Source organism: Rhinoderma darwinii, chromosome 1 (genome assembly GCF_050947455.1).
Source record: "Rhinoderma darwinii isolate aRhiDar2 chromosome 1, aRhiDar2.hap1, whole genome shotgun sequence".
NCBI classification, from domain to species: Eukaryota; Metazoa; Chordata; class Amphibia; order Anura; family Rhinodermatidae; genus Rhinoderma; species Rhinoderma darwinii.
Window position 1 is genome coordinate 273,375,106 of NC_134687.1, and position 26,037 is coordinate 273,401,142.

General features: G+C 44.9%; 1 protein-coding gene across 1 annotated transcript in view; it reads left to right on the top strand.

Moving 5' to 3' along the window:
* The window catches only part of LOC142743175 (uncharacterized), a 195,468-nt gene that overhangs the window by 82,395 nt on the left and 87,036 nt on the right, over nt 1-26,037 (top strand). The window contains exon 6 of the mRNA XM_075853709.1: nt 6,014-6,053. Coding sequence (XP_075709824.1) covers nt 6,014-6,053 — 40 coding nt within the window. The remainder of the gene's footprint in view (nt 1-6,013; nt 6,054-26,037) is intronic.

The following is a 26,037-nucleotide window of genomic DNA, read 5'->3' on the forward strand; positions in this document are numbered from 1 at the left end:
TAAAGTTTGTAGCTAAAACTTTAAACTAAGCAGATATATTTCCAGAAAAACATTTGACCTAATAAGCCAGGGTTTGTGAATTGCATACATACCACACATGTAAATCTTAAATTATGCATATGCTCACAAATCCGCCCAAAACTTCAGCTGTGCATTGGAAATGTTGAAATACACTTCAACATTGAAATTGCAACACAAAGAAAGGCAAGCCATAAGGTTACGCAAAACGAGGAAGTAGCTGGTGTCTCTAAGATCTGCAAATTAAAATTTTCAAGCACCTAGCTCCAATCTGTGGCGTGTGGGAGGATCATAAATCATATTTGGTATTGTCACGACTGTAACAATCTGCACAACAAACCTATAAAGTCATTTATGTAAAAATAACTGTAAATGTACATAAAGTACAACTCTCCCTGCAAAAAACAAAGTCTCATACAGCTATGTCGAATAAAAAATGAAAAAGTTTAAGCGCTGGGATGCAAAGAAAAATAAAAAAAAATTGTTTTGTCCTTAAGGCCAAAATTAGCCCGGTCATTAAGGGGTTAAAGATTGATTTTATATTCTCAATCGCTTCATTCCAAAAAGTTCTAAAGCTTAGGGCACCACCAGAGAAGATATATCTGATCTGCAAACTTCACTTTTTGACGAGTGGAGGTTTTCCACTTTGTCCTTCCTTAGGGCCAGAGGCGTAACTACCGCTGAAGCCGCTACAGCAGCTGCTACGGGGCCTGCGGCATAAGTGCCCATACCCGGTGGCGCCGCTATAGCTGCTGCAGCTGTTGCGAAGCCACATCCAATAGTATCTGCGTCCTTAGGACGCAGATACTATTCTGCACTACCGCAGAGCAGGGACTTATCTTACAGGCCACGTTGAGCCTGCAGCCTATCATGCGCAGGGACAGGATCCCTGCGCATGCCGGTGTGATGAGTATGCAAGGATAAGGTCGGCATTGTGGAACAGCTCCTTTCGTTGCAGGAACGGAGCCCAGGTGAGTAGAATTATTTTTGGTTTGGGGGTGGTATGTGGCGCTTTCTACAAGGGGGGCTATGTGGCGCTGTCTACAGGGTGGACTCTATAGCGCGGTCTACAAGGGGGTCTGTATAACCCTGTCTAGAGGGGGCTGTATAGCATGGTCTATAGGGGGAGTCTGTATAGCACTGTCTATGGGGGGGGCTGTATAGCATTGTCTACAGGGGGTCTGTAATGCTGCCTAGAGGGGGGACTGTATAGCGCTGTCTACAGGGGGGACTGTGTAGCGCTGTCTACAGGGGGCTGTATAGCGCTGTCTACAGGGTGGCTTCTCTGATGGAGCGTAACAACGGAAATACTTAGAGCCTTTTTACATTGGACAATAATCAGGCAAACTATCATTGCTCTATGTAAACAGGGCAACGATCAGCCAATGAACGAGCAGACATGATGCAAATGCATGGAGACGAGCGACCGTAGTAACGATTGCTCGTCCCCATACATAGCTCCTTGCGAAAGAAGCAAAAAAGTGCAGATACATTTTTTTATAGCCAATAGCGGCCAGTGTAAAAGGTCCCTAACACTGGTTTTAACTTGCCCTTAAACAGTCTGTATTGTTGCATAGTGTACAAACATGTAACCGTGTGGATCCAGGATTGAAATTGGGGAAGACAGGGATTTTATTGTAGTTCATTCAATAGGTTGTTTAGTAGCATACATCACAGCAGTTGAAGAATGTAAATATTATATCAAATTAGTAGTGCAATGTATTATAACCGTGATCAGGCAGTTGAAACTTCCAGTCTCCCGGAACTAAAAAAAATATTTAAAAAAAGGAGTACAAAAACAAGTTTCAAGCTCAAACAAAAAAAATCCCTCCCACCCAAGTCTTTTATTATTAGAAAAAATTAAATATATTCATACTTGATATCTCCGCATCTGTAAATATCCGAACTATAATTACGTTATTAATCCTGCACACCAAACTCTGGAAAAACAGTTAACTAAAAAACACTTTTTTTGGTTACTTCACCTCCAAAAATCGAATAAAAATGTAAAGGATCTGCCAGGCACTACGTCTGGGTATACTCCCAGGATTAATCAGTCGACACCTGAGGCCAGACCTCTGAGACTGACACCTGCTCCCACCAATCAGGGTGGCAGGCTCAGGAGTGGGAGAGCCTATCGCGGCCTGGTCAGTCAGAGTTAGCTCCGCCCCCTGTCCATTTATACCTGCCGTTTTCTCTTCCTCCTTGCTTGTTATTCTTCTTGGATTCCTGGCCCCACTGCTGCCTTGCTCCAGCCTGCTTCTGCCGTGCTTCTGCCTTGCTTCAGTTCCGTTTATCCTGCGTTGCTCTGCCCCTGGCTTGCTTCTGCTCCGTGCTCCCGTTTGTATACTCCACTACTTCCTGATCCTGACTGGCTCATTCACCGCTCCCTTTCCTCGCGGCGTTCCGTGGGCTACTGTATTCCCTTGCGTGTTCCCTGTTTGTACTCCCTTGCACTTAGACAGCGTAGGGACCGCCGCCAAGTTGTACCCCGTCATCTAGGGCGGGTCGTTGCAAGTAGGCAGGGACAGGGCGGTGGGTAGATTAGGGCTCACTTGTTCCTTTCACCTCCTTCCTGCCATTACAAAAAAGTATTCAAAAAGTCACATGTATCCCAAGATAATACGAAAAAAACAAGCTCTCGCACACCTGTCTTACTGAAAAAATAAAGTTTTAACGTTTTTTGTGAAAAAGCTGTAAAACATATAAAAAATTACATGCATCTTCGTAATCGTTCTGACTCACAGAATAACATTAACATGTCATTAATACTGCATGGTGAGCACCGTAAAAAACTAAAAATCAAGCATTGCCTCCCAAAAAATTGAATAAAGTAATCTAAAAATCACATGTATTCCTTTCTTTGAAAACATGTGAATCTACAAATTGTCCCACAAAAGACAAACCCTCAAACAGCTGCTTCGAAAGAGAAAAAAAAAATTATATGGCTCTCATAATATAGCAACACAAAATTTTTTTTGTTGTATAATAGTAGTAAAACACGGACAAAAAAAACATATGAATTTGATATCGGTGTAATATTACTTTCCACTGAATAAAGTTAACATGTCATTTTATACTGCACGGTGAATGCCCAAAAAAAACCAACAATGCCACAATTGCTGTGTTTTGGTCACCTTGCCTCTGAATTTTTTTTTAACAAAGTGTTGAAGTTGTATAAACCCCAAAATGGGGACCATTAAAAACTACAGCTCGCTTTGCAAAAAAAACTCTGCTAAATCTATGAAAAATAATAAAAGGTGAGGGGGGCGGATGTAAATACATACCATCAGTTCCAAGAGGTGCTTATCAGGGCTTTCAGTCCCCCGTTCTCCTTATCGCTGTCAGCGTTATCTACAGGGGGGTTTGAAGGCGTTATCTATCGTGGGCTGTGTATGGCGCTATCTATAGGGGGTCGCTGTGTGGTAGAATCTATAGGGAGGCACTATCTACAAGGGGGGGTTGTGTGATACCCAGCGGAGGGGGGGCCCCAGTCAAAAGTTTGCTATGGGGCCCAGTCTTTCATAGTTACGCCCCTGTCCACGCAGCTTACATATGCCCCACATTATAAATTGAACTGACAGTTTAACCCCAAACAAAACTACAACCAAGCAAAATCCCCTCTCCAAAAGCCAATTGGCACTCCCTCCCTTCCCTACAGTGTGCCCAAAGAGCAATTTACGTCCACATATGCAGTATTGCCATACTTGGGAGAACCCGCTTAAGTATTTATGGGATGTGTGTCTCCAGTAGCACAATCTAAGCACAACATACCAGACACTTAAGTGGTATATTAGGCGAAAAATTGCAATTTTCCCTAGGCACCTACCACTGCGCATTAATCTCCGGAAAACTCCTTTGGAGTTAGAAATTGCTCGCTACACTCCTTGATAAATGTCTTGAGGGTTTTTTTTTTTATAAAATGGGGTCATTTTAGGGGGTTTATGCTGAATTGGCCTTTTAGGGGCTGTGCAAATGAAATATGGCGCCGAAAAACCAATTCCGCAAAATCTGCGCTTCAAAAGTCAAATGACGCTTCTTCTCTTCTGAGTCTTGTCATCTGCCAAAACAGCAGTTTATCACCACATATGAGTTTTTGCTGTACTCGGGGAAAAATTGCGTAACAAATTGTGGGGTGCTTTTTCTCCTATATTTCTTGTGAAAATGAAAACCTTTAGCTAAAACGACATTTTATTGGAAAAAATATGTTCTATTTTTTTACGACCAAATTCTAATAAAATCTGTGAAACACTGGTGGGGTCAAAATGCCCACTGCAGCCCTAGATAAATTCCTTGAGGGGTGTAGTTTTCAAAATGGGGTGTTTATGTTCTGGTATCTCAAGGCCTTGTTACTGGGGCCTGTCTTGCATTTAGTTACACATTAGGGCCACATATGGGATATTTCTATCTAATTTCTGTGTAAGGCCGGATTCACACGAGCGTGTGCCTTTTGCGCACGCAAAAAACGCAGCGTTTTGCGTGCGCAAAAGGCACTTAACAGCTCCGTGTGTCAGCCCTGTATGATGCGTGGCTGCGTGCTTTTCGCGCAGCCGCCATCATTATGACACTTCGTTTGGATGTTTGTAAACAGAAAAGCACGTGGTGCTTTTCTGTTTTCATTCATCCTTTTCACAGCTGTTGCGCAAATCACGCGCGTCCCATGGAAGTGCTTCCGTGTGGTGCGCGTGATTTTGACGCATCCATTGACTTTAATGGGTGCGTGATGCGCAAAATACGCATATAGAACGGACATGTCGTGACTTTTACGCAGCGGACTCACGCTGCATAAAAATCACGCAACTGTCTGCACAGCCCCATAGACTAATATAGGTCCGTGCGACGCGCGTGAAAATCACGCGCGTTGCACGGACGTATATCACGTTTGTCTGAATAAGCCCTTACAGAATTTTTTTTAATTCAATTTAATAACTGCAAAAAAATTATAAATTTTTACATTTAAAGAGGTTATGTGGGGACCAAAAATTATTAAGTGTTTTTTTATCGCACTGCCAAGGGACCGGAAGTCTAGTTCCACAGCCTTCCTCCATGACGACACGACTCTTCGTCATGTGACCGGCCCCGTGGTACTCTATGTACAAGCTGTAGTACATCGAATACATAGAGTACAGCGGGGCCGGTCACATAACGAAGAGTCGTATTGTCCTCAAAGAAGGCTGTGCAACTAGACTTCCGGTCCCCCGGAAACGCTATAAAATTCTATGAACATCTCAAAATCAGCGCGACGGCGGACTGGAATGTATATTAGCAAGCGTACTCACATACTGCAGTGAATACAATGCTAATAATTTTTGGTCCCCACATAACCCCTTTAACCTTCACTTGGCTTTCTTTCCTGTGAAACACCTGAAGGGTTAACAAACTTACTAAATGCTGTTTTGAATACTTTAAGGGGTGTAGTTTTATTTTTAATCTATGGGCCCCTAAAAGCCACTTCTGCATTGAATTGGTCCCTAAAAAAATGTTTTGTAAATTGTCTTAAACTTGAAAAATTGATGCAAAACGTATAAGTCTTCTAACGTCCTAAAAAACTAGACATTTAAAAACTGATGTCAACATAAAGTAGACATGTGGGAAATGTTAATTATGAACTATTTTGTGTGTTATAATCTGTTTTATGTTATGAACCTACATGTAATATTTTACAGGTAGATCCTGTGTCAGACACGCAGGACCTGCTGTCACTGAACCCCTCAGGTCTGTGGGAATGACTGATTCAGTGAATAGCGCTAGATACAGCTGCTCTGTATAGAGAATACAGAGCAACTGTATCTAAAAAAAGTAAAACTATTTTTTTTAATAGAAAGCATTTGTAAAGTTGCACCAAACACACTGATACACCTTTTTATTAAAAAAAATATATAAATTTGCCTTTCAAAGGTTTACATAGCCTTTAATTGTTGCTATTGTACAAGGACATTATTTTGCCTGTCTTGCTGTTTTGATAAATGAAGTAATGTTTCCTACTTTTTTGCAGGTGAATGAAGCAATTCCATTCAGTACCGAAGAAACAAGTTGTAAGTTTTAGATTTATATTATTCACTTACTTAGTTATTTATTTTCAACATAATATATAATGTGACCACTGCAGTGTAATGATTCAGGTAAAAATGATTGAACTCAACTGCATGTTGACTACTTTTGTTGATGTATCCAGAACAGCCACCAGTGCTTTAGGATCACATTACGTGACCATGGGATTGCAGCGTTCGTTCCGTCTATATCCTTATTATTCTCCTTGACTCCTGAGTGGCCATAACGCCAGGGGCGTAGCTAAAGGCTCATGGGCCCCGATGCAAAAGTTCTTATTGCCCCCCCCCACAAACTTCTCATGGCCGACGGTCCACAGTTTTCAGCTGCATTGCTGGGTCTCCTAAGTGACCCAACAATGCAGCACTAGCAGCCGGGGGCGTCACTAAGGACTTAAAGTATCAGGGGAAATAGCCCCAATATATATGTGTCCGCCCAAAATAAGTGTATGTGTGTGTGTGCGTGCGTGCGTGCGTGTGTGCGTGTGTATAGGAGACAGCATAGCATATCTATAGCACTACGACCCTATCAACTATGGATAGGATTAGATACACTGCTCAGCAGACAGTATCACACATGATAGGATTAGATACACAGCTCAGCAGACAGTATCACACATGATAGGATTAGATACAGTGGCTCAGCAGACAGTATCACACATGATAGGATTAGATACAGTGGCTGAGCAGACAGTATCACACATGATAGGATTAGATACAGTGGCTCAGCAGAAAGTATCACACATGATAGGATTAGATACAGTGGCTCAGAAGGCAGTATCACACATGAGAGGATTAGATACAGTGGCTCAGCAGACAGTATCACACATGATAGGATTAGATACACAGCTCAGCAGACAGTATCACACATGATCGGATTAGATATAGGGCGCAGCAGACAGTATCACACATGATAGGATTAGATATACAGCTCAGCAGACAGTATCACACATGATCGGATTAGATATAGGGCGCAGCAGACAGTATCACACATGATAGGATTAGATATAGGGCTCAGCTCGCTGACATTGCGGCTCCAGCGCTGGATCCAGGAAAGGTAAGTATAATAATTTTCCTTCTTTATGTGTTACTGATTATTTTTGTGTGTTTGTGTTTTTTTACAGGTTCGGTTGTTGGACTTCGGATTCGAGGACTTCAATGACGGCGTTTTTTTATTCTCAATAAAATGGTTAATGAGGGTTGTTTTTTCATTTCAATAAAATATTTTTTCTATGCGCTTGTATCTTTTTAAACTTTATTATTACCGCCTTAGTAATGGCCGCCGGCTGATTGACAACCTCCATTACTAAGGCGGGGCTTAATGTTAGCAGGTGCAGAGGCGAACACTAACCCCCATTATTACCCCGATACCCACCGCCACCAGGGGTGCTGAGAAGAGCCGGGTACGAACCAATATCCGAGCATCTGTAGTGACGGGCAGGCACCGTAAAAAAAACAATATCCGACCATCTGTAGTGACGGGCAGGCACCAAAAACAGTGGCCCCTACCACCCTGGTAATGCTGCCTGCTGCTGCTGTGTTGTATCTGGCTGGTTATGAAAATTGGTGGGGACCACATCGTTCTTTCCAATTATTTTTTTATTTTATTTCTTTAAAATGACGTGGGGTCCCCCCCATTTTTCATAACCAGCCAGATACAATAAAGCAGCAGCAGCCTAGCATCACCAGGGTGGGAAGGGCCACTGTTTTTGGCCTTTCCCCTCCTGGTAATACCAGCCTGCGGCCACCCCAGTGGCCGACCATCACTACAGATGGTCAAGTACTGGATGGTACCCGGCTCTTCCCAGCACCCCTGGTGGCGGTGGGTACCGGGGTAATAAAGGGGGTTAGTGATAGCCTCTGCACCGGCTAACACTAAGCCCCGCCTTAGCAATGGACGCTGTCAATCAGTCGGCGGCCATTACTAAGGCGGTAGTAATATAGTTTAAAAAAAACACAAAGACATAGAAAAAATATTTTATTGAAATAAAAAAAAACCCAGACAACCCTCATTAACCATTTTATTGATAATAAAAAAAAAGCTGTCATCGAAGTAGTCCTGGAATCCGCCGTAGTCCAACGACCGAACCTGTAAGAAAACACACAAGAAAAACGATTAGTAACACATGTGTTAGGCTTAGATACAGGGCCCATGTGTGATACTGTCTGTGGGACCCTGTATCTAAGCCTACCACAAGGTAGGCTTAGATACAGGATCCAGCAGACAGTAATCTTATACAATATAAGATTACTGTGTGCTGGGGCCCTGTATCTAAACCTACAGTGTGGTAGGCTTATATACAGGGCCCATCAGACAGGATCACACATGGGCCGTGTATCTAAGCCTACCATGTGATTGGCTTAGATACAGGGCCCAGCAGACAGGATCACACAATCTGTGATCCTGTCTCATAGGCCCCCTAAGCCTGCTACATCGTAGGCTTAAAGGGGTTGTGCAGTCCCTAAACATTGATGGCCTGTCCTCAGGATAGGCCATCAATAGCTGATGTGTCGGGGTCCGTCTCCCGGGACCCGCCAATCAGCTGTTTTGAAGGGGCCGCAGGACTCGTACGAGAGCTGCTTCCCCTTCATTTCACTTACTCGCTCACACTGTGAATCGCCGACACCGATTCACAGTGTGACCGGAATGAAGGGGAAGCAGCTCTCATACGAGTGCTGCGGCCCCTTCAAAACAGCTGATTGGCGGGTCCCGGGAGTCGGACCCCGCCAGTCAGGGCTAATCTTACCTTCCTCTTCAGCCGCGGCGGAGGTCCTGTCCTCTCGATGTTGTGCGCGGCGCATAGCGCTGTGACGTCAGGACCTCCGCTGCGATCCGGAACCAGGAAGGTAAGTACAGTCTGTTACTATAGTAACAGGGGCCCGCGGCCCGAGTTACCATAGTAACTTTTTATTGATGTGGTGCGGGGAGCTGTGGGCCCCCCTGGCTTCCGGGCCCGGTCGCAATTGCGACCGCTGCGACCCCTATAGCTATGCCAGTGGATAGATATGAGATAGATAGATAGATAGATAGATAGATAGATAGATAGATAGATAGATAGATAGATAGATAGATAGATAGATAGATAGATAGATAGATAGATAGATAGATAGATAGATAGATAGATAGATAGAAAGGATATACTTTGTCTGTTATGCTAAACAGTCAGCCCTGAAGTGTGACTGCTCAGCATGACAGACATACACAATGAAGGTGTTAATAGCTGAATTACTAGCAGTTACTTACATACATCTGGTGTGGGGTCAGAGAGCAGCAGGAGTCAGGATTCCTGGGAGGAGACAGCACACACATGATCTTCTTGCTGTAGCCATTCCTTTCCCTCTGCACAGGCCACGAGGAAGAGGGAAACAGCTAGAAGCGAGCTGATTGGGTGGACAGCACAGTGGGCGGGCAATAGTCTTCCCCCTCCGTGCAATGACTATTTCACTGCCGAGCTGCCACCAATGCTTCAAAATACATTGCTGGGTCTCTTTTGTACCCCAGCAGGGACCCAGCAATGCAGAGGAATCATTGTAGCTCTACTGTGCTACTGTGGTGAGGGGGGCCTGCGGGCCCCCCTTAGCTGGGGGCCCGGTCGCAGTTGCGACCGCTGCGACCACTAAAGCTACGCCACTGCATAACGCCCAACTTAATGGGGTTTTACACTAGGCGATTATCGTGCAGACGAGTGTTCATAGAAAGCTTGTTGCCGATAATTGCCCTTTGTAAACAGGGGTACGATCAGGAGATGAACGAGCAAACGCTCGATCTGCTGGTTGTATCATTTTAAAAAACTAAAAGATTATCGTGTAAACAGGAAGATGTGCTGCTGACATGATGATGTATTGGGATGTCTTGTAAAAGGCCCTTTACCCATTCCCATAAAACACGCAGAGACATTGGGTTGGATAAAATTGGCCACAGCAGCCATTTTATTAACCATAAACTTTTAATAGCAATAAACAACATTTGCATAGAAATGCCAAAAAACAACTTAACCCCTTTCCCATATTTGTCGTAAGTATACGTCTTGGAAAGCCAGTGTTTCCCTCAAAATGTTGTATACTTACGACGACTGCATGCATATAGCAACATCTAGCCCATGAGTCCCCCCCCCCCCACATAATCTAAAATAATATACCACCGACACGTAATTCTCCTTTAAAGTGGGGTTGACCCAAGGGTCGGCCACAGCTTTATTAATACAATAAAATGTAAATAACATATTTACAAAATATATAACCACTAAATGATCTTAACCCCTTCCCTCTTTAGCCACTTTTGACCTTCCTGACAGAGCCTCATTTTTCAAATCTGTCATGTTTCACTTTATGTGGTAATAACGTTGGAAGGCTTTTACCTATCCAAGCGATTCTGAGTTTGTTTTCTCGTGACACATTGGACTTTATGTTACTGGAAAAATTTGCTCGATATGTTAAGTATTTAATTGTGAAAAACACCAAAATTTAGCAAAAAATTGCAAAAATTAGCATTTTTCTCAACTTAAATGTATCTGCTTGTAAGACAGGCAGTTATAACACACAAAATTATTGCTAAATAACATCCCCCATATGTCTACTTTAGATTGGCATAGTTTTTTGAACATCCTTTTATTTTTCTAGGACGTTACAAAGCTTTGAACTTTAGCAGCAATTTCTCATATTTTCAATAAAATTTCAAAAGACTATTTTTATAGGGGTCAGTTCAGTTGTGAAGTGGCTTTGAGCAGTGGGGTAACTACCGCTGTAGCAGCCATAGCGGCTGCTACGGGGCCCGTGGCATGAGGGGGCCCGTGTCGCCCGCCGGCACGGGTCCCCACCATGGCCGGAGGTTCCGCTAGCGGCTACTACAGCGCAACGCCACTGAACACTACGGCAGAGCAGGGAGGTATCTCCCCGCTCTGCCATTAAAGGGGTTGTTCTTACAAAAGACATGTATCCCCTATCCACAGGATAGGGGATACATGTGTGATTGCTGGCAGCGATAGGGAGAACGGGGGACCGAAAGTCCCCTGAAGTTCTCCATCACAAACCTCGGACTTCCGGGGTCTGTGTCGGCAGCTCCGTAGAAATGAATGGAGCGCCGGTCGCGCTTGTGCGCATGCGTGACCAGCGATCCTTGCATTTTTATTGAACTGCGCAGACTCCGGAAGTCAGAGGTTACTCATGGAGAACTTTGGGGGACTTTCGGTCCCCCGTTCTCCCTATCGTTGCCAGCGATCACACATGTATCCCCTATCCTGTGGATAGGAGATACATGTCTTTTGTAGGACACACTATAGGTCTGATTTTTTTGGGGGGTTGGGGCTGTATGGCGTTATCTAGAGGGTGGGCTCTATGGCGCTATCTACAGGGGGGCTGTATGGCGCTATTTACAGGGGGGCTGTATGGCGTTATCTACAGGGGGGCTGTATGGCGTTACCTACAGGGGGGTGTGTATGGTGTTATCTACAGGGGGCTGTATGGCGTTATCTACAGGAAGGGCTGTAAAAAAGGCACTATCTACAAGGGGGGTTGTGTGATACCCAGGGGAGGGGGGCCCCAGTCAAAAGTTTGCTATGGGGCCCAGTCTTTCCTAGTTACGCCCCTGGCTTTGAGTGCCTTATATGTTAGAAACCCCCAAAAAGTCACCCCATTTTAAAAACTTCACCCCTCAAAGTATTCAAAACAGCATTTAGAAAATGTCTTAGGCGGAATTCACACGACATGGTGCCCCGGGCCGGGTGTCGGCCGTTCATAAATTGGCCGGCACCCGGCTGCATTAGGAACAATAGACCCCTAATGGGGCTATTCACACGACCGATATTTTCGGCCGGGTACCCGGCTCCCATAGAAGTCTATGGGGCCGGGTAATACACGGCCATCACCGGAATGTGTCCCGAGTGATGGCCGGGTCTACCGTCGCTCGCGCACTCTCTCTCCTCCTCCTCCTCACAGTGCAGAGTGCATGTGAGGAGGAGGAGGAGGGTCTTTTTTTGCTCCCTGCAGGAGTCGGAATCCCCAATCCCCGGCCGAGGATTGGGGATTCCGCTACTGGAGAAGTGCGTGACTGCACTGTCCATATATGGACACAGCGAAGTCACTCACTTCTGCAGCGGAATCCCCGACTCTATGGCCGGGGATTCCGCTACAGGAGAAGTGCGTGACTACACTGTCCATATATGGACACAGCGAAGTCACTCACTTCTGCAGCGGAATCCCCGACTCTATGGCCGGGGATGCCGCTACAGGAGAAGTGAGTGACTACACTGTCCATATATGGACACAGCGATGTCACTCACTTCTGCAGCGGAATCCCCGACTCTATGGCCGGGGATTCCGCTACAGGAGAAGTGAGTGACTACACTGTCCATATATGGACACAGTGAAGTCACTCACTTCTGCAGCGGAATCCCTGACTCTATGGCCGGGGATTCCGTTACAGGAGAAGTGAGTGACTACACTGTCCATATATGGACACAGCGATGTCTCTCACTTCTGCAGCGGAATCCCCGACTCTATGGCCGGGGATTCCGCTACAGGAGAAGTGAGTGACTACACTGTCCATATATGGACACAGTGACGTGACTCACTTCTGAAGCGGAATTCCCGACCTTCTGCAGGGAATTTCTCTCCAGGAGAAGTCAGTGACTACACTGTCCATATATGGACATTGAAGTCAGTGACTTATCCTGGAAGGGGGGAGGGGATAGGTGCAACCTACAGGGGGCTGTGTGGCAACACCTATAGGGGACTTGGTGGCATCACCTACAGGGGGCTGGGTGGCATCACCTACAGGGGGCTGTGTGGCATCACCAACAGGGGGCTGGGTGGCATTACCTACCAGGGTGGCTGTGGCATTATCTACAAAGGGCTGTGTGTGGCAACAAATTTAAATGAAATTCATCCGATTTTAAAACGGACAGGGAAAAAAACGGATCCAAATTGGGTCCAAATCGGCAGGTAAAAACAGCAACACGGCCCGGAACAGAATCGGAACGGATGCAAACCGGGTGCAAACCGGCCGGGAAAATCAGCCAAAGACGGCTGATTTTCCCGGTCGACACTCGGACCCTGTCGTGTGAATGAGGCCTTAACCCTTTAGACATTTCACAGGAATCAAAGCAAAGTAGAGGTGAAATTTATAAATTTCATATTTTTTTGCAGAAATTAATATTTAATCCAATTTTCTTTATAACACAGAAAGTTTTACCAGAGAAATGCAACTCAATATTTATTGCCCAGATTCTGCAGTTTTTGGAAATATCCCACATGTGGCTGTAGCGTGCTACTCGACTGAAGCAAAAACAACACTCATATTCTCCGACCAAAACACCACAGACCTGTTGGAGAGGCGTGCTCCCCACAATTCAACAGCGACAACTATGGGAAAAAGTTCCAACAATGTCAAATTTGCACACCCCCACTTGTCCCGCCAGGAATCAGGCCAAGCTTCAGCGCACCACGCCGAATCCAACAACTCTCCAAATCCCACCGCACCAGCCGCATCCATAAACCATTCCAAATCCACACTGGAAATGGCAGGCGCCATCCAACACGTACGTCCATTGTAGTCCTCCAAGAAAGTGCGCCAGACGCGCAAATCCGCCTTAACAGAGCTAGAAATCCGAACATGATGAGAAGGCACCGAAACGCCCACTGTAGCTAAGGACAACCTCCTGGCAAACACTCGCCCCATGGGCATGATACGATCTGCAAAGACTAACAAACCCAACAAAGATTGAATCTGCAGCAACTCCAACTTACGCGCAGCCAAGGCCATGTCCAACACGGTACACAATTTCACTACCTTTTCCACCGGGAGGCGAAAGACCATAGCAACCGAATCTATTTCAATGCCCAGAAAAACACAACACCGTCACCGGTCCCTCCGTCTTTTCTTCAGAACGGGGGACCCCAAACCACTGAGCAAGAAATTGAAAGGACCTCAACAAAAACTGACACCGCCCCGAAGACGTCCAGGTAAAGTCATCCAGGTAATGAGTCACTGACCTAGAACCGGTGAGATCCCGCACCGCCCATTCCAAAAATGAGCTAAACACCTCAAGATAAGAACAAGAAATCGAACAACCCATCGGCAAACACGTCATAATAGTAAAACCCCTCCAACACACAGCCCAACAGATGAAAACAATCCGCATGAATCGGCACCAAACAAAAAGCGGACGCAATATCAGAATTGGCCATAAGGGCCCCCGCCCGACACACTAAGTCGACTGCCGATCAAACGAAACATACGAGACAGTCGCCAAGTCACTGTCAATCCCATCATTCACCGACCGCCACTTAGGATGAGACAGATGGTGAATCAGACGGAACTTTCCAGTCTCCTTCTTAGGAACCACCCCCAGGGGCGACACCCGAAGATTCGGGAAGGGCAAAGCAGAAAATGGGCCGGATATCCGGCCAAGCTCCACTTCCTTTTCCACCTTCTCCCTAATGGTGGCTGGAAACTCCTCCGCTGACTTCAAATTCCGCTACATAACCGGGTTCGCCTGCGCAGTAAACTGAATAAAGAACCCAAAACAAAAACCAACTCTAAGCAGGGTGGCTTCCGCCATCTTGGGATACTGGCTTAACCACGGTAGCATCGCAGACATGCGCACTGGCGTCCTCCCCTCGACCAACACCCGCAGGGCGGGCGACCGCCGCCACTCGATGAGAGCACCTGACCGCTGCGTGGGTGCCAGCACACGAGGAGCACTCGTGGCGGAATTTACAAGCGGCATAAAATCTGCAGTGTCACTAATTAAAGAGCCAACAGGCCCCCGCTCTATGGACGCTCCCCGCCCCCTGACAACCCCGCCCCAACCAGAAGGGGCGGGGGGGGGCAGGCTGAAAGGCCCACTACGCCATCAAGCGCAACCACTCATCCGTCGCTTTTGTATCCCACCCCACCTCAAGCCTCTGAGCCAACTGCCGACGGAACTCCTCATCCTACCGCCACCAGGCCGTGCCACCATGCGATTTATACGCACTAAAAATAGTGTCCAAATAGACAAACAATTGTCCCGCAAACTCAGGCCGAGCCTGACTAAACACCCCCCCAAAATAGCAAAGGCCTGCACCCAATTATTAAACGACCACACGACCCTAGGCTTACTCAACACACCCCTCTCAAGTCTACGCTCCTCATCCACCGTCGACGAATCAACCGACAAAAGGGACCAAATATCAATATAAGCATTCTTCCCGATTTTCTCGCGCACCTCGTCAGACACATGCGCACCCAAGGGAGACACGCTACAAAAATAAGAAGCTCAGAAAGCAGGGACCGATGGAGTGGACTTAGAAGTGGACGCCTCCACTGTGGACCTCACAACCACGGCCTGCGACGACGGTCCCACGGGCAACAAGACGGCCCGTGGGACGTCCAGCAGCAGACGCACCTCCAGGCACGGACGAAACCACTTCAGCCGGCGTGGCCACCTGGGCCACCGAAACCACATTTGGCGTAGGGGCAGCGACCCCTGCTACTCCAACCGAGGAATGGCGACTCCGAGTCCCCCGGTCAGACGCAGCACGACAACTCCTGCTACTGCTCCGGTCCGCCCTCCAACTATCCTGGGAGACGACGGACGACGATGAGTCAGACGGAGACAGCGTATACCGACAAGAATGACGACGCCGATGTCTCCATGACCGACTGCGACCGGACACATGGCGCCGCCCCGCCCCTACTTGCCCCGTGCCTGCTATTGGACCGATCCCGGCACGCTGCACCGATGTTTGATGCCGACACTGTGGCCATAGCTGCCAGCCCAGCCGGCAGCACATCAGCGGGAGGGGCCGTCGCCTGATGTGCCACCCGCCTAGCTGACTGGCCCGAAAAAAAAAGCTCCGACCCCTCAAAGGAGCCATCATCCCCCGACTCTTCCACCCACTGCCCCCCTCCCCTTCAAAACCCACCACCTCTCTTCCTTCTGACGCCAGGAGCAGTGGCACGCTCCCAACTGGTGAAGTAGCTGCCGCCGCTGAGATAGAGTCTGATGCCACACTAATCCCATCCCGTCCAGTGGGCGGGACCTAAGGCCCACCACACCCGTGGCTCCCCTGGTCCCGTGTGTCGGGGGAACCACATCCCCTACAACACCGCACATCACCGGAAGTGGAAGGAGAGAGCCGGAGTGGCGGACGAGAGGCCCGAGCCGAATGACGACGCCCGGCCAAAGGAGCAGGAGCAGCCTCAGCTGACTTCCGCAGCAGGGACTGCAGCCAGTTGCTCCCTTACACAGCAATAGTGGGGCGCAGCGCCTGAACCAGCTGTTGACGATCCATATCCACTAGAAAAATCCGGGAAAAGAGGCCGCACAACAGGTAAGCAGCCCCTATATACCTTTCCCCATTACCCTAAGCCCACCCCTTCTCCTCCCCTAACGCCCCCTACCTAACTCAGTCTCCCTCCCTCGCCTCGGTACTTGTGCGGTGGGCGAGTCAATTAACCCTCACTTAACCCCTTCATCGCAACAGTCCCTGGCTTAGCGGCTATATGCCTGTGAGCCCCCATAAATGGATGGCACCGGCTCAGAAGCGGAGTCTGTGCCATCATCACCGGATGTCAGCTGTATCTTACAGCTGACATCCGGCTGTAATGGCGGGGACCGAAGTTAGCTTCTCTCCCTGCTATTAGCCCCTTAAATGCAGCGGTCAAAAGCGATTGTTGCCCTTAAGGTGTTTGCAGCTCATCGATACCCCAGCAATGAATTCGCCGGGGTGTCGGTGGTTGCAATGGTGAAAGTGATCGCTGCATTTTTGTGGTTGTCAGCAGATCGGCAGCTGTGCCCTGCAATCGCACGCTGCCGACTGCTACTATGGCAACAGGAAACCTAACAATGTTCTCCTGCTCTGCCATTACGGAAGCCGATTAGGACCCGCCCGGAGGTGAAGCCTAATCGGCTTGATGTCAGTGAATGACTGACAGTTCTAATACATTGCACTACATAGGTAGTGCAATGTATTAGAAGAAAAATCTGACAGTTGGACCTTCAAGTCCCCTAGTGGAACTAAGGAAAAGTGTAAAAAAACTGAAAAAAAAGTTGTGAAAAATATCATCAGTTTCAAGTAATAAAATAAAACACAATCACCCTTTTTTCCCTTTTCAAGTCCTTTATTATTGAAAAAAATAATAAACCATACATATTTTTTTCACTGCCCAATTCTAATAAAATATATGAATCATCTGTGGGGACAAAATGCTCACTACACCCCTAGATGAATTCCTCAAGGGGTGCAGTTTTGTAAATGGAGTCACGTTTGGGTAGTTTCCACTGTACCGGTACCTTAGGGCCTTTGCAAAAACGACATGGTGCCAAGAAATCAATCCAGCAAAATCTGTACTGCAAAAGCCAAATGGCGCTCCTTCTCTTCTGAGCCCTGCCGTGTGCCCAAATAGCAGTTTATGCCCACATATGGGGTATTTCCATGCTCCAGAGAAGTTACTTCACAAATGTTAGGGGGCTTTTTCTTTTTTCCTTGTGGACATTGTTTTGTTTTTTTTGTTTTAGCTAAAACGACATCATATTGGAAAATATTAACATTTTTCATTTTCACGTCCAAATTCTAATAAAATCTATGAACACCTGTGTGGTCATAATTCTCACTACACCCCTAAATAAATTCCATGTGGGGTGTCGTTTCCAAAATGGGGTCTTTTTTTTGGGTTGTTTCCTTTGTTTTGGCATCACAAGACCTCTTCAAACCTGACATGGTGCCTAAAATATATTCGAATAAAAAGAAGTCCCCAAAATCCTCGAGGTGCTCCTGTCTTTCAGTACATTAGCAAACTAGGGCCACATGTGGGATATTTGTAAAAACTGCAGAATCTGGGAAATAAATATGGAGTTGCGTTTCTCTGGTAAAACCTCCTGTTACAGAATTATTATTTTTTTTATTAAATATGAATTTCTGAAAATAATCATTTGTAAATTTCACCTACGTTACTTTAATTCTTGTGAAACGCCTAAAGGGTTAAGAAACTTTCTAAATGTTGTTTTGAATACTTTGAGAGGTTTAGTTTTTAAAATGGGGTGACTGATGTTCAAAAAACAATGCCAATCTAAAGTATACATATGTGGGATGTTAATTAGCAACTATTTTGTGTGGTATAACTATCGGTCTTACAAGCAGATACATTTAAATTTAGAAAAATTTGTTTTTCACAATTAAATACTGAATGTATCGACCAAATTTTACCACTAACTTAAAGTCCAATGTGTCACAAGAAAACAGTCTCAGAATCGCTGGGATAGGTAAAAGCATTCCAAAGTTATTACCACATAAAGTGAAACATGTCAGATTTGAAAAATGAGGCTCTGTCAAGAAGGTCAAAAGTGGCTGCAGCGGGAAGGGGTTAATGGCCTCCACACAGTTTAATGCCCCATAGCAGCCCTCAACACATACTGTATAATGCCCGAATATCTGCCCTTCACACACACTGTATAATCCCCCATAGTGCCTTCCCACACAGTTTTATGCCAACATAGCTACCCGCACACAATGTAGTGGCCTCCTACACAGTATAATGCTCCCATAGCTGCCCCCACACAGTATAATGCCCCATAGTGGCCCCCAAACAGTATAATGCCCATATAGATGCCTCCACATACAGTATATTTGCCTTCAGAGTGCCTAATTAAAAAAATTAAGAACGTATCTATCCCTGTTCCGACGACAAGTGGAGGCGATCCCTCTGCTCCTCCGGGCTGTGCTCTTTGTAGCTCAGCGCAAACAGGCGCGATGACATCATTGCACCAAGTAGCTCACAACTGGCTTTGTGTAGTGAATGGTGAAGCAAGGAGCTGACGGCTGCCTACTTCACATCGCCCAGAATCCGGGACTCTCCCGCTGTATCCGGGATGGTTGGGATGTATGGGTGTAGATATTAATATCTGCTTGGATTTTAAAAGTAGTCGCCTAGAGGACGGCCCTGAAAATGTTGACCAATCCAAACTGTTGCAATGGCTATCGATGGCAGAATTTAATAGTGACCTTTAACAAGACTGAAATTCTAACACCGAATGATTGCTTGTCGGTAGAAATAAATATATTACTTATAATAATGCTAACAATAATAATAATAATAATAACAACAACAAAACTTGTGAAGTGAGTTCAAATTATAAACACAATTTCATTACTTTCTTTAACCCATTAGTGATCAACCCATAGTGTTTTTTACGGCGGCCACTAACTAGCTTTATTCCGATGCAGTAGCCTTTTTTACGGCGCTGCATCGGAATAAACAAATAGAGCAGGGAGCCATTAAATCTCCTTTCTCTCAGCTACCAGAGGTAACCCTAGCTTAAAGAGGCTCTGTCACCAGATTTTGCAACCCCTATCTGCTATTGCAGCAGATAGGCGCTGCAATGTAGATTACAGTAACGGTTTTATTTTTAAAAAACTAGCATTTTTGGCCAAGTTATGACAATTTTTGTAGTTATGCAAATGAGGCTTGCAAAAGTCCAAGTGGGTGTGTTTAAAAGTAAAAGTCCAAGTGGGCGTGTATTATGTGCGTACATCGGGGCGTTTTTAATACTTTTACTAGCTGGGCGTTCTGATGAGAAGTATCATCCACTTCTCTTCAGAACGCCCAGCTTCTGCCAGATCACGCTGTGACGTCACTCACAGGTCCTGCATCGTGTCAGACGAGCGAGGACACATCGGCACCAGAGGCTACAGTTGATTCTGCAGCAGCATCGGCGTTTGCAGGTAAGTAGCTACATCAACTTACCTGCTAACGCCGATGCTGCTGCAGAATCAACTGAAGCCTCTGGTGCCGATGTGTCCTCGCTCGTCTGACACGATGCAGGACCTGTGAGTGACGTCACAGCGTGATCTGGCAGAAGCTGGGCGTTCTGAAGAGAAGTGGATGATACTTCTCTTCAGAACGCCCAGCTAGTAAAAGTATTAAAAACGCCCCGATGTACGCACATAATACACGCCCACTTGGACTTTTACTTTTAAACACACCCACTTGGACTTTTGCAAGCCTCATTTGCATAACTACAAAAATGGTCATAACTTGGCCAAAAATGCTCGTTTTTTAAAAATAAAACCGTTACTGTAATCTACATTGCAGCGCCTATCTGCTGCAATAGCAGATAGGGGTTGCAAAATCTGGTGACAGAGCCTCTTTAATAGCGAGCGCTGCATCTGAGTCGTTTGGGAGAGAGGGAGGGATCTCCCTCTCTCTCCACACTGGCACCCTGCGTGTGATCGCAGGGACTCGGTGCCTTCTATGGCAGCTGGGGGGCCTAATTAAGGCCCCCAGGTCTGCCCCAGTTAATTCCTGCTAGGCCACGCCTGGCTGGCAGTAATACACTGCAATACAGAAGTATTGCAGTGTATTATAATAGCGATCGGACGATCACATAGAGAAGTCCCCTAGTGGGACTGGTAAAAAAAAAAAAAGTTTGTAAAGGGAAAAAGTGGGTTTTTCATTTTTTTTAAACTGCTTTACTATTAAAAAAACATAATAAAAAGTAAAGTTACACATATTTGCTATCGCCGCGTCCATAACGACCCCAACTATACAGTTATTACATTATTTAACCCGCTTGGCCAACGCCGTATAAAATAAAATTAAAAATAATGCAAACATTTCTGTGAATCCTGTCTTAAAAAAAAAGATGTAATCAAAAAGTCGCATATACTCCAAGATGGTACCAATAAAAGCTACAAGTCGTCCCGCAAAAAACAAGCCCTCATACAACTGCATCGGAGGAACAATAAAAAAGTTATGGCTCTTCACATATGGAGACACAAACAAATAATAAAAAAATAAAAAAAAAGATTTTTACTGTGTAAGGCCTCATTTACACCAGCGTAATATACGCGCGTGCAACGCGCGTGTTTTTCACGCGTGTCGTACGCACCTATATTACTCTATGGGGCAGTGCAGACGATGCGTGAATTTTGCGCATCGCGAGTGCGTTGCGTAAAACTCACGACATGTTCTATAATCGTGCGTTTTTCGTGCATCACGCACCCATTGAAGTCAATGGGTGCGTGAAAACCACGCATGCCGCACGGAAGCACTTCCGTGCGAACTGCGTGATTCGCGCAAGAGCTGTCAAAAGGATGAATGTAAACAGAAAAGCACCACGTGCTTTTCTGTTTACAAAAATCCAAACGGAGTGTCAAATTAGAGATGAGCGCACCGAACTCCACCGGGTTCGGCCGAACTCGTTTTGACCGAACCCGGCAAAATTTTTTCCGGTACGCGACGTCGGGAGACAGTCACTGTCCACGGTGCTGAAAGAGTTAAACTGGTTCAGCACCATGGACAGTGACTTCCGATCACAATATACATGTACGTGTAAAAAAAAACAGAAGTTCTGACTTACCGATAACTCCCGGGTTCTTCCTCCAGTCTGACCTCCCGGGATGACAATTCAGTCCAAGTGACAGCTGCAGCCAATCACAGGCCAAGCACAGGCTGCAGCCAATCACAGGCTGCAGCGGTCACTTGGACTGCCGCGTCATCCTGGGAGGTGGGGCCGGATGACAAGAGAGGGACGCGTCACCAAGGCAACGGCCGGGAGACCGGACTGGAGGAAGCAGGAAGTTCATGGTAAGTATGAACGTCTTTTTTTTATTCACAGGTTGGTGTATATTGTGCTCGGAACTCACTGTCGAGGGTGCTGAAAGAGTTACTGCCGATCAGTTAGCTCTTTCAGCACCTTGGACAGTGACGGGCGTCGACTAGCCTCATCTCTATGATGGCGGCTGCGCGAAAATCACGCAGCCGCGCATCATACACGGATGATACACGGAGCTGTCAAATGCTTTTGCGCACGCAAAACGCAGCGTTTTTTGCGCGCGCAAAACGCACACGCTCGTGTAAATCAGGCCTAAAAGTAGTGAAACATACAAAATCTATATAAATTTGGTATCGTTACAATCATAACAACCCGCTAAATAAAGTTATTGTGCTATTTATACCACACGGTAAACGGCATAATTTAGCACGCAAAAAAAGTGTGGTGAAATTGTTTTGTTTTTTTTCTATTACCCCCACAAAAAATGTTAATAAAAGCTTAATAAATATGTACCCCAAAATGGTTCTATTAAAAAACACAACTTGTCCCGCAAAAAACAAGACCTTGTACAGCTATGTTGACGCAAAAATAAAAAAGTTATAGCTTTTGGAATGTGACGATGGAAAAACGGAAAAAATAGCTTGATCATTAAGGTTTAAAATAGGCTGGTCATTAAAGGGTTAATTGTGCATCCTCTAAAATCAAAGGTACAGTATCTTAACCAAACATTGGTCCCATTATTAACCCCTATCCGCACAAGTAAGTAACTGTACGTCGTTGCGGGAGGTTACTTCCCGCACGAGGACGTACAGTTACTGAGTTCTTTCCTGTGCACACTGTCGCCGACAGTGTGCACCGGGAGGTCAGCTGTCGCCGACAGCTGACACTCCACTCTTGCCGGCCAGTGGTCCTTTGCCGCTGATTTTGGAGAATTAACCCCTTATATTCGGCGATCGGTTGCAATCGCCAAATTTTGGGGGTTTCTAACATATTGGCAGACCCCGGTCCGAAATCGCGGGGTTTGCCGATAGTTAGTATGGCAAACGGAAGCCAAACAATGGATTCCGTGTCTGCCATGGACGGAAGCACATCAGGACCAACCTTACACTTTATAAAAGTGTAAAAAAAAAAAGTTTTGGATTTCCTATAATAAGTCATTTATTATAGGGAAAAAATGAAAACGTTAAAAAAAGGTACACATATTTGGTATCACCGTGTTCGTAACGACCCAAACTATGAAACTATAATGTTAATTTTTCCGCACGGAGAACGCCGCAAACAAAATAAACGCTAAACTATGTTAGCATCGCAATTTTTTTGGTCACCCCCCTCCCAAGATATAGAATAAAAAGTGATCAAAAAGTCGCATTTACCCCAAAATAGTACCAATAAAAACTACAACCCGTCCTGCAAAAAACAAGACCTCCCACAGCTTTTTTGACAAAAAAATAAAAAAGTTAAGGCTCAGAATAGCGTGTCTCAGAAAATAAATTATTTTATAGAAACGTAATTTTATTGTGCAAACGCTGCAAAACTTAAAAAAAACTATACACATATGGTATCGGCGTAAACGTACCGACCCGCAGAATAAAGTAAAACGTAATTTATTGCGCACGATGAACGCTGTAAGAAATAAAGAATTTAAAGCGCCAAAATCGCTTTTTTTTTGGTCACCTTAGCTCTAAAAAAGATCCTGTGGGGTCAAAATGCTCACTATACCCCTAGAAAAATTCCTTGAGGGGTGTAGTTTCCAAAATAGGGTCACTTTTGGGGGGTTTCCACTGTTTTGGTCCCTCCGGGGCGTTGCAAACCCAACATGGCACTGAAATCCAATCCAGCAAAATCTGCGCTCCAAAATCCAAAAGGCGCTCCTTCCCTCCTGAGCCCTGCTGTGTGTCCAAACATCAGTTTACGACCACATATGGGGTATTGCCGTAATCGGGAGAAATTGCTTTACAAATGTTGGGGTTCTTTTTCTCCTTTATTCCTTATAAAAATGAAAAAAGTCTATGTTTCCACAGAAAAATAGGTGATTTTCATCTTCACAGACTAATACCACTAAATTCTGCAAAAAAACTGTGGAGTCAAAATGCTAACTATATCCCTAGAAAAATGCCTTGAGGGGTGTAGTTTCCAAAATGGGGTCACTTTTGGGGGGTTTCGACTGTTTAGGTACCACAAGACCTCTTCAAACCCGACATGGTGCCTAAAATACCTGTCAGTACCTGTCAGTACCCCTTGAAAAAGATAACGCGAAACGTGCGTCGGGGCTTTTGTTGTGGAGCTCATTACAGGTCTATCATGCAACACATGGGTTGGTATGGTCTCTGGGACCTTTTTTGATTGTCTGATGATTTCCTGGTTTATATTTATTTACATACACACTGTTATTATAGTGTTTGCTGCCATCCCTTGTCATATTCTGTTGGGTCTAAAACATTATCTTTTGTACAGGCATGTGTTTTTGAACTATTTGTGGTCATTATATTTTTCTGTACTATATATTTACAGCATGTCTGTGTAAGCGACCCATTGTGTGATTATACCATGTATCACTGTTGAGTGTATGTTACTTTGAATAGCCTCATTGTTCTCCACATCAGTGTATTTTAATTGTTTGTCTAATTTTAGGTCTTTGATGGCCGATATGTTTTTATGACTATTGTAATAAAGGATTTATATATTTCTGCAAGGTACTATTTGTACTTGGTGTTATTCCTCCCTTCTGTGGAGGTGTGATATGTCCTCACATACAGTTATGGGTATTTAATGGTGCCTAAAATATATTCCTAAAAAAAGGAGGCCCCAAAATCCACTGGGTGCTCCTTTGCTTCTGAGGCCTGTGCTTCAGTCCATTAGGACACTAGGGCCACATGTTGGATATTTCTAAAATCTGCAGAATCTGGGCAATAAATATTGAGTTGCGTTTCTCTGGTAAAACCTTCTGTGTTACAGATTTTTTTTTTATTACAAATCAATTTCGGCAAAAAAAATGAAATTAATAAATTTCACCCCTAGCTTTGCCTTAATTCCTGTGAAACGCCTAAATGGTTAAAATACTTTCTGAATGTGGTTTTGAATACCTTGAGGGGTGCAGTTTTCAATATGGGGTGATTTATGGGGACTTTCTAATATAGAGCCCTCAAAGCCACTTCAGACCTGAACTGGTCCCTGAAAAAATGGCCTATTGAAATTTTCTTGAAAATATGAGAAATTGCTGCTAAAGTTCTAAGCCTTGTAACGTCCTAGAAAAATAAAAGGACGTGAAAAAAAATTATGCAAACATAAAGTAGACATATGGGGGATGTTAACTAGTAACTATTTTGCGTGGTATTACTGTCTGTTTTACAAGCAAATACATTTAAATTTAGAAAAATTTTACTTTTTGCAAATTTCTGCTAAAATTTGAAGTTTTTCACAAATATTGAATTTATCGACCAAATATTTTCACTAACATAAAGTACAATATGTCACGAGAATCGCTTGGATAGGTAAAAGCATTCCGGAGTTATTACCACATAAAGGGACACATGTCAGATTTGAAAAAATCATCTGTGTCCACAAGGCCAAAACATGCTGTGTTCTAAAGGGGTTAAAAAGGACCCCCTACAACGTATTCTGAAAGACAGAGCTAACAAGTTCCTAACATTTTTCTGCTCTGTGTAGTAGACTATTTTTAATTTTTTTTTGTTTTTGTCGAATTTTGTGGACACATACAAATGTGGGAAATATATGGAAATGTCAGCTCACCCTCCTAGGTGCACGAAGAAAACAGCGATCTCCACGCTGTAGAAACAACAATCCAGAAGGAAAAGGTTCAGCACTCCTTGTGGAACATGAAAAAATCCTCTTTATTGGTTAAAATAGATAGCCAGCGAAAGACTGAACAGCAAACAGTGGACAAGAAACATAAAACATACGTTCCCTCTGACGCGTTTCTAGCTCTCAAGAGCCATTACTCATAGATAGGGGAAGGAATAAGAATGTCTGGCTAAAATAGCAGCAAGACAAAAAACACCCACTTTGATCAGGTGTATGCAATTATCACAGAAGTGGATGACATGTGAAACATACAAAATTGTATAAAATGCAGCTATAAAATCTCAAGCCAAACACAAAAATACAAAAATACAAAATGTGCAAAATATATAAAATATTAGTAGTTCAGAATAAGATCATTTCTCACATTTAAACCATTGGGGACTATAGTGTTCAACATGAGAATCCAGTAACCCTCACGATTCAAAAGTGCTCTCCTATGATCACCACCTCGCACTGGTCTATTAACTCTTTCAATTCCTGAAAACTCAAAACTACTTGTATCGCCTTGGTGCATAAGACTAAAATGTTTGGATGCATTGGAAGGATTTCTAACTCCAGGATTAGTGGCTCCATTGAGATGTTCTCTAATTCAGCGACTAGTGCACCCAACATAA